We start from the raw sequence: 8,475 nt of genomic DNA on the forward strand, positions 1-8,475 counted from the left end.
GAAGCACAAACCTGTGGTCTCAGCATTCCGAGGTGGAGGCAGAAGGATTAGAAATTAAAGACTGGGGTTGGAGAGATGGCTCAGAAGATAAAGTGCTTGGGGTGCCAAGTGTGAGGACCCGAGTTTGCTCCCGGGACCCATGTAAAACAAAGTATTCTATAATAAAACCAGTATTCCTACAGTAGAGTCTAGCAACTCCCCAGTAGCTCAAAGGCCAGCTAGCCTGATGCTCTCAGTGGCAAACAAGAAACCCTGTCCTCAAAGACAGAAGGTGAAGGAGAGATATCAGAAGCCGCCCTCTGACTTCTACATACCCACCATGGCACCAGTACACTGGCAACCACACACATCAACATGTCACACACACACACACACACACACACACACACACACACAAATGTATGTATGTATGTATGTATGTATGTATGTATGTATGTATGTATGTTTGTTTAAAAGAAAACTGTTGGGGTTGGTGAGTTGGCTTGGTGGTTAAGAGCACTTGTTCTTCGGGGTTGGGGGTTTAGCTCAGTGGTAGAGCGCTTGCCTAGAGAGCGCAAGGCCCTGGGTTCTGTCCCCAGCTCCGGAAAAAAAAGAAAAAAAAGAAAAAAGAAAAAGAGCACTTGTTCTTGAGAAGGACCTGGGTTCAGTTCCTAGCACCCACACGGAAGCTTACCACTTCCTCAGGCACCAGGCATGCACGTGGTACAGACGTATACGCAGGCAAAGCACCACTTAAACAGCCCCTTGACAAAAATTGACTTCTCATGCCTAAATACAAAAGAGTTTTCTAGGTCTAGAAAATTGGCTTTGCAGATAAAAGGTATTTGCTCCCAAGCCTGACAATCTGAAGATGATTTCTGGGATCTACACGATAAAATAAGAAAACTTACAAGTTGCTCTCAGACCTCAAAATAAACACAATAATTTTTTTTCTCAAAAGACCACTTGCTATCCTCTGATATATACCAAAAGAAGTCAGCAAAAGGAGAAGTGAAACTAAAACCAACCACAAAAGCTACACACTAGATGAGTCCAGAATCTATATGGGGGGCGTACATGCATGACATTCCTTAAAATGTTAAAAGGGCAAGAACCATGAACTATGTCCTAAAGTGCACAGCTCCACTACAGAGGCCTTGAAAAGACCCAGGCAAATCAAGACTGCTTCTATGGAGTGCTTGTCAGGCAGGCATTTGAAAGCATCACTGAAAGATTCCCATCAGACACACTGTTTTCTTCAGTTACAGACGAGAAACTACAGTCTTGACAGACACTTAAGTGTTTTGTTATTTTGTTTGTAGATAGTGTTAGCCAGGACAGCCCAGGCTAGCCTTGAACTCATGAAGTTGCTACCTTAGACTTCCATGTATGGGGACTGCAAGTATGCACCACCAGCCTAGCTTAACCATCAGTTGACTGGGGATAGAGCTAAAATTTTACCTTGTCCACCCTTTACACTCAACTGTGTAAACCTCCTCTTGCCTGTAATTTGCCAAATCTAAGCCAATCACAGACATTATCACAGTTAATCTGAATTTCCACCGTGCAGGAAGTTTTATCCACTTCATTCTAGAGTAGTGACAGGATGGCTTAGGAAACGGACGCCAGGCTGCTCTCCCTGTCACCTGCCACACAAGTTTGCCTTGAAAAGAATTCCTTTTCCTCCAGGGTGTGCCAGAAATTGAGCACATGTTTTAAATCCAAATCAAGATGCTTCCCTCAAGGATACTTACCCGAGTGGGAAGGACATGGGTTTTTTTTTTTAAAAGTCAGCCATGGGGAAACTAGAATCCCAACAGACATATTCACAGTCTCCTGTGCCCCCAAAACCTACTACATTGCCAGAATCCGATTTGATGATCCAGCCACCCCTAAAATCCCAGTACGACAGAGGCCGAGGCAAGATTTTCAATGAGTTTCAGGCCAGTCCGACCTACAAAACAAACTCCATCTCCAAAAAGGAAGTGTTTGCTTGGCATGTTCGCGACTCCTAGGCCACCTCTCAGGATAGAGTGATAAATAGCCACAACTTCCCCTATCCCTGGTTCCTCCCCCAGAAGCTCTTGAGCCCCATCTGGAAACAGCTGGGAGGCAGCAGTTAACAGGAAACCAAAGCAAAGCAAAGCAAAACAAAGAGCACAGAGTGTACCAGGGAGCAGAACCAAGAGCCCATGCCACAGACTGGAAGCTGGAGCTCTAAAGAACCTAGGCCAAAATCAGTCACACAGAAGACCTGCTGGCCTCCTCCCAGCCCAAGCAGGAGAAAGCTGAAAAAGTGAAGGTTCTGAGCCCAGGCCAGGACAGGCCACAGCAGCTCTGAGTGGGGTCTGCTTTGCTCCCCACAGGGAGCTCACTTCTCTGAAAGCAGCTGGTGGCCATGGCAGGTAAGCTGGATTCAGAAACCCACCTTTCTCTAGCTTCTCAGTTAATCTGTACCAAACGGCCACACTGCCAGCTAAACTCAGGGAAGGCCACAAAGAGTGTCTTCGTTGGAAGTTAATACCAGATGTCCATCCAGGGACCTTTGGTGGTAAACCGAGGGCAGTACTAGACTAGACCCGAGGAATGAGAATAAAAGCAAGTGACCCCACGGAGCTGGAAAGTGACCCCAAAGAGCTTACAAGCTTCTTGTGCCAAACCAGTGGTGCTTTTTGCAATCAAGAAAATTAACTCAGAAAAGGTCGGGTGCCAGAATGGTGGGATTATTTGGTTGGTGTTATTCAATAATCCTTTAGGTTATCCAAATAGAGCACAAAGGGAGACTGGCTTATTTTTCCTTTAGCAGAGCTTACTAAGTGAGACCTTTCTAGCCCAAGCCTCCAATGGCTCAAACAGCTGTCTCTCCCTATACATGCAGAAGTTTATATTAAAAAAAATTTTTTTTTAAGAAAGAGGATTAAGTTCTCTTAATAAAAACACATTCCTGATTTCATTTGAAGAGCATTTCTCAGAGAATCGTTTAGGCTGTAATCTAAATGAGTCCGATCGCTTCGCTGTCACCTGTCTGTTTAAAACCAGAGTATCTTCACAGGCTCAGGGCCAGCTCAACCTGGCAAGATCTAAGAATCAGAGCAGAGCCTGACCAAAAGGCCACGCAAAGGTGACAGAAGGAAGGGCTATGCTGCAGGAATGAGCCATCAGGGAGACCTCCACCAGAGGATATGGGGGTGAGGGAGCATTCCAGAAACATAACAAAGGGACAAGTTGACTAATCTCTTATTCCAGAGAGGGAAAATGCCATCCAGAGCCAACCACCTAGTATTTTAACTTCAGGCAATTGAGTAATGCTTTTAATTTGGATGGTCGGGGCTTTTTATCCACCTCCCTGAGAGAGAGGCGGGGGTGAGGGGGCAGGAGGGTCACTTGAAACCATGAATTTAAGACCAACCTCCTGGATAACAGCATGACCAGTCTCAAATAATAATTAATAATAATAATAATAATAATAATAACAACAACAACCACCATAAAGTGTGGCACTTAGGAATGAAAACGGCGCACTTAAACCTACTATTCTGCAGGCTAAGTTTAAAAATTAATTAAAAGCAAAACCAAAACAGGGCTGGCCATGGGAGTACCAGTAATCCCAACCCTTGAGAAGCTAAAGCAGGAGGATTACTGCAAGGTTGAGGCCAGTCTAGGTTATCCAGTGAGCTCCCAGAGACATAGGTATCAAGGGAACACAAAAAGACCTAGGGATATTCCTTCTCTTCTTGCCATGGTCTCTGGAGTCACCTGGGAAACTTTTTCTTTGTACCAGCTGTGCAGGACTCACAAAGCCAAAGCTAACACAGTTACTAAAGCAAGAAGCCTAACCAGCAAGGATCCTACTTGAAGCTACTACCCAGCTGCCCTGTTCTAGCCACTAGCAGTTCAGAGGAGGTCTGTTGCTGAAGCAGAAAAACTGCCTAAAATGCACAAGTAGCAGACACATCGGCGAAGAATGAGAGGGTAGAAAGGTTAGCCCTCCAGGGAGAGGCATTTCTGCGACTTTCACAAAAAGGTCTCTGTCCAAAGCTGAATCCCCTTTTTCAGAACAGTGCCTGGGATGTCAGCCCTACAAACTGACACCTCACACATACGCTTTAGGGCCAGCCAGAAAACCTTCTAGTCAGACTTGGGCGTGAGAGGCATATGTTTGTGATCACAGAACTTGAGAAGTGGTGGCAGGACAGTCAGGGGGAGTTCAAAGCCAGCCAGCATCTGCTACAAAAGCAAGTTTGAGAGGAGCCTTGTCCACATAAGACCCTGGCTCAAAAAGAAAACAAACAAGCAAAACAAAGACAAAAACAAATTCCAATTTCCAAGGAAAACAGACTCCACAAGTCGTCCTACGTGCAACAAGGGTCCTGCCTCAGAACGTCTCTGTAAATGAAATGTGAGAGAACCCCAGACTCCAGATGCATGGACAATGAGGAAAAGTAACATTTAAGGAGCGCCCAATAAACACTCCACCTTTATCTTAATCCTTCCCTGGAGCAGCCCCCTGGAGGTCAACACTACTGTCACCCCCCCCTTTATAGACAAGGAAACAGGCTCCAAGGCGTTACACAATCTTTAAGATAGTGCAGCCAGCGCCCTAGCCACCCTGGACAGGTGATCTTAACCGTTGGGTGTTGCAGGAAAACACACAAAAGCAGTAGAAAGGAAGGGATCCACAGAGCCAAAAGAAAAAAAGAAAAGAAAAGAAAAGAAAAAACCAACAACAAACATGCAGCCTGTAGCTACACCTAACTCTTGTCCAAAACCGGTGACCACGGGCACTGGAGAAGGGGAGGGCCTGGATGGGGGAACACGAAGCCGGAAGAACCCAGGAACGGCTGACAGGGCTACAGGCCGGAACCCTGGCGCCTCTCTCAACGGTGGAGACCCCAGACTCACAAATCCTCCTAGAAGCAGCACCCAGAGAAACGGCGTGAAGCCAAAGAGACAAGCTGGGATTTTTTTGTTAAGGAGAGACCGGAGTGAAGATGGGGCTCGGCCAGGTCTGGGAGGGAGTGGGGTGGGGGCGTCACCGCGTCCCTACCTGTAGGCCAGGGTCATGCACTCAAAGAGCTTGGTGAGCGAAGCATCGATGGACAAGTGGCAGGAGCTGGTCTTGCCGAAGCTATAGGTCTGGCACGTCTGCTTGTTGACCGTGTCGAAATCATAGCCCTTCTTGGGCGGGTGCTCGCGGTGCGGAGAGGACACCATGAAGTGGCCGCTGTGAATGATCTGCTGTCGGCGCGGAGGTTCCTCGCGGCCCGGCCCGGCTCGAGGCGGCAGCGGCGCGGCGCTCGCGTGGGCCCGGGCTGAAGTGGCCACGCCGGAGGGGGGCGGCGGAGACGGCTCGTCTGTGTCCGAGTCGTCGTCGTCCTCGGGCACCTGAGGCTTGAGCAGCACCGAGCGACCCCGACTGCGGGGCCGACGCGGCGAACACATGAAAACGTCGGCAGCCATGAGGAGAACCTGGTCCGGGGCATCCCCCGGGAGCCGGGACGACGTAGAGAGCAGAGAAGCACAGAAGACTGAAGGGCCGGCGGCCCGGCCCGGCCCTCGCGCAGACTGCCCGGGAACGCGCGGCCTGAGGGGGAGGGCGCCGGCCTCCTCGTGATGTCACAGCTCGTCTTAGCCAATCGGATGCTCGCCTCTACCTCTTAAAGGCGCAGGGCAAACTTTCCTTCTCTGGGCGGACAAAAAAAAAAAAAAAAAAAACAGCCGGAGGCCACGCCTCCATGCCGGGCCCCTGGGTGTCCTCTTTCCCCTCCGGCTGGCCCGGGAGCTGAGGGACAAGAAAGCCAGGCCGCGCCTCTCAAAGAGCCAGGGCTCGGGGCGGCATTGGCTGTCGGTTCCACTAGTCTGGCCCCAGCCCCTGCCCCGCCTCCGCCACGCCTGGGAAAAGCCCTGCGGCCTCACTTCGGGCGAGGAGGGCACTCCACGTGGTGGGTAGGGGTGGGGCTCCTTCCCCCCTCTGGCCAGCTTTCTCCCTCCATACCCGGAACTGAGTCCTCAAAAGCCTTCCTGATTTTGTAGGGCGCTAAGACTACCGTCCCCATTTTGTTGATGCGAAGATCGAGTTACCTAAACTCTAAGGGATGTTCCTAAGGTTCCAACAAGACCCAAGAGTACGGCTCATGGAGTCCTCACATCCTTAGGAGCAGAAACTGGCTCTCCCGTGTTAAGGCATGTCCCCTGGGCATCACCGCTCTGAAAGGGTAGTAGAGCTCTGCAGGAGCCTAGCTGTCTGCCTCCAGACCCAGCAACTTCAGCTACAAATCAAAATACTGTCGCTATTGTTTTGAAGTTTGGCCCAGAAGCCAAATTCCAAAAGGGGAAGTTCGGAGCCTAGTTTTCTTTACTGCAATTCCTATGCCCCAGAAAGTTGTATCAACCTAAAAATAGCAATGAACCAGTCATGGTAACGCATGCGCATGCCTGCAATCCTAACGGGAGGGAAACAGAGGCGGGAGGATCATTAAGTTCCCCCCAAATTCTAGGTTAGCTTTGGACTGCATGAGACCCTGTCTCAAAAAAAATTTTTATTTATTTATTTATTTATTTATTTAAAGAAATCTAGTGAGATAATTCAGCAGGTAAATAAAAGCACTTGCTGCCAAGCCTGACTTTGTTCCAACCCTGGAGACCTACATGATAGAAGAGGACTCCCAACAACTTGTCCTCTGACCGCCCCCGCCCCCTACTGTGGTATCTGTGCTCCCCACAATAAATAAATGTTAAAAATAAATAAATAAAAGATTTTGTTTGTAGACAGAATCTCGATAGGTAGTCCTTACGTGGACGAGGCTGGCCTTGAACTCTCACAAGACAGATTATAAGAGAGGAAAAAAGACCAGGACGTCTTCTATATGTGACAGGGAAGCTAACCCGTGAAATCTCCATGACCTAAACAAGAACTATAGTGCCAGTTGACATCCCAAGACAGAGAGGGGAAATCTCACAAGGCCCCCTCCTAAATAAAGAGTTCAGGCAACTAATGATGCTTAGAGAGGAAGAATCGTTCTCCAGGGAGAAGATAGGTTTTCCAAGCCCAAATAGTCACCCCTAAACACATACAAGCAGCGCTAAAGGGACTGAGCAGGCTATACTTATATATGCATGTGTGTGTGCCTGCATGTTTAAAACAATAATTAAAGAAGAGGTCACATTTCAAAGGGAGTGAGAAGACCAGAGAGGGTGGAGTGGGGTGGAAATGATGTAATTACAGTATGTAATTATATTTAAAAGTGGGGAGAAAAACACCTGAAAATATAGCAGGGGTTATGGCTGGCCTAGGTAGTTTCCTAACTACGGGGAGCAGTCAGGAAACAGTGCAAGACTGGTCTAGGTGCCAGGTGTATGGCGGCACTTGCCTTTAATTCTAGCAGTTGGGAGGCAGAGGCAAGAAGATCTCTATGAATTCAAGGCCAGCCTGGTCTACACAGTGAGTTCTAGGACAGCCAGAGTTATGTAATGAGACCATGTCTCAAAAGATACATGCATAAATGATGTTTTCTGTTTTGCCCGGGTCTCTCAGGCTTTCTTTAGCCATGATAAACCAAAAGCGACTTGGGGAGGAAAGGGTTTATTTCAACTTATACTTTCATAGTACTGTCCATTACTGAAGAAAATCAGGGTAAGGCAGGAACCTGGATGCAGAAGCTGATGCAGAGGCCATGGAGGAGTTCTGATTACTGGATTGCTGTCTCATGGCTTGGTCAGCTTGCTTTCTTACTACACCGAGAAACACCAGCCCAGAGGTAACACTGCCCACAGTGAGCTGGGCCGTCTAACATCAATTATCAATCAAGAAAATGCACCATGGGGGCTTGAGATGGCTCAGAAGTTAAAAGCACTGACTGCTCTTCCAGAGGTGCTCGAGTTCAGTTCCCAGCAACCACCTGGTGGCTCACAACCACCTGTAATGGGATTCGATGCCCTCTTCTGGTGTGTCTGAAGACAGCGACAGTGCGCTCACATACATGAAATAAATAAATAAATCTTTAAAAAAGAAGAAAGAAAGAAAGAAAAATTCACCACGGACCAATCTAATGGGAACATTTTTACAGATGAGGTCCCTGCTCCCAAAATGACTCTAGCGTGTGTCAAGTTGACGTAGCCTGTATAACCAGGCTAATCTTGGCCACAGATGACGCCCCTGCCTCTGCTGTCCTACGTAGGAAGGGGACTACCTACGTCAGCCATGTTTGTTGACTTGCTTGTTTTACATTTCTAAAAATAATTTCATCTATAAATCCATATGCACCCGTCCTCACTCACATAAAGACACACGCGTAGGAAAGAGATAGTGATAAGGCTTCAAAGAAAAGGTTCTCCTAAGGATGTGTGTACATCTGATGTTACATCATTATGGGTACTTACAAACTGCTTTTGGAAAAAAAAAGTATTTGTAGAGGGTGGTTCTGATGCTTTGATTTAATCAGAAATCCGTGTTTACTGACGCTGAAGGTCCTGGCCCGCAATTGGTTTTTGATCTGT

At 48.0% G+C, this 8,475-nt stretch overlaps 1 protein-coding gene across 1 annotated transcript in view; it reads right to left on the minus strand.

The window, feature by feature from the left end:
- Positions 1-5,546, minus strand: part of Mlxip (MLX interacting protein) — a 63,656-nt gene extending 58,110 nt beyond the window's left edge. The window contains 1 exon segment of the mRNA NM_001427251.1: positions 5,027-5,546. Coding sequence (NP_001414180.1) covers positions 5,027-5,439 — 413 coding nt within the window. The 5' untranslated portion in view covers positions 5,440-5,546.
- Positions 5,547-8,475: the final 2,929 nt, after the last annotated feature.

Source organism: Rattus norvegicus, chromosome 12 (genome assembly GCF_036323735.1).
Source record: "Rattus norvegicus strain BN/NHsdMcwi chromosome 12, GRCr8, whole genome shotgun sequence".
Lineage (NCBI taxonomy): Eukaryota > Metazoa > Chordata > Mammalia > Rodentia > Muridae > Rattus > Rattus norvegicus.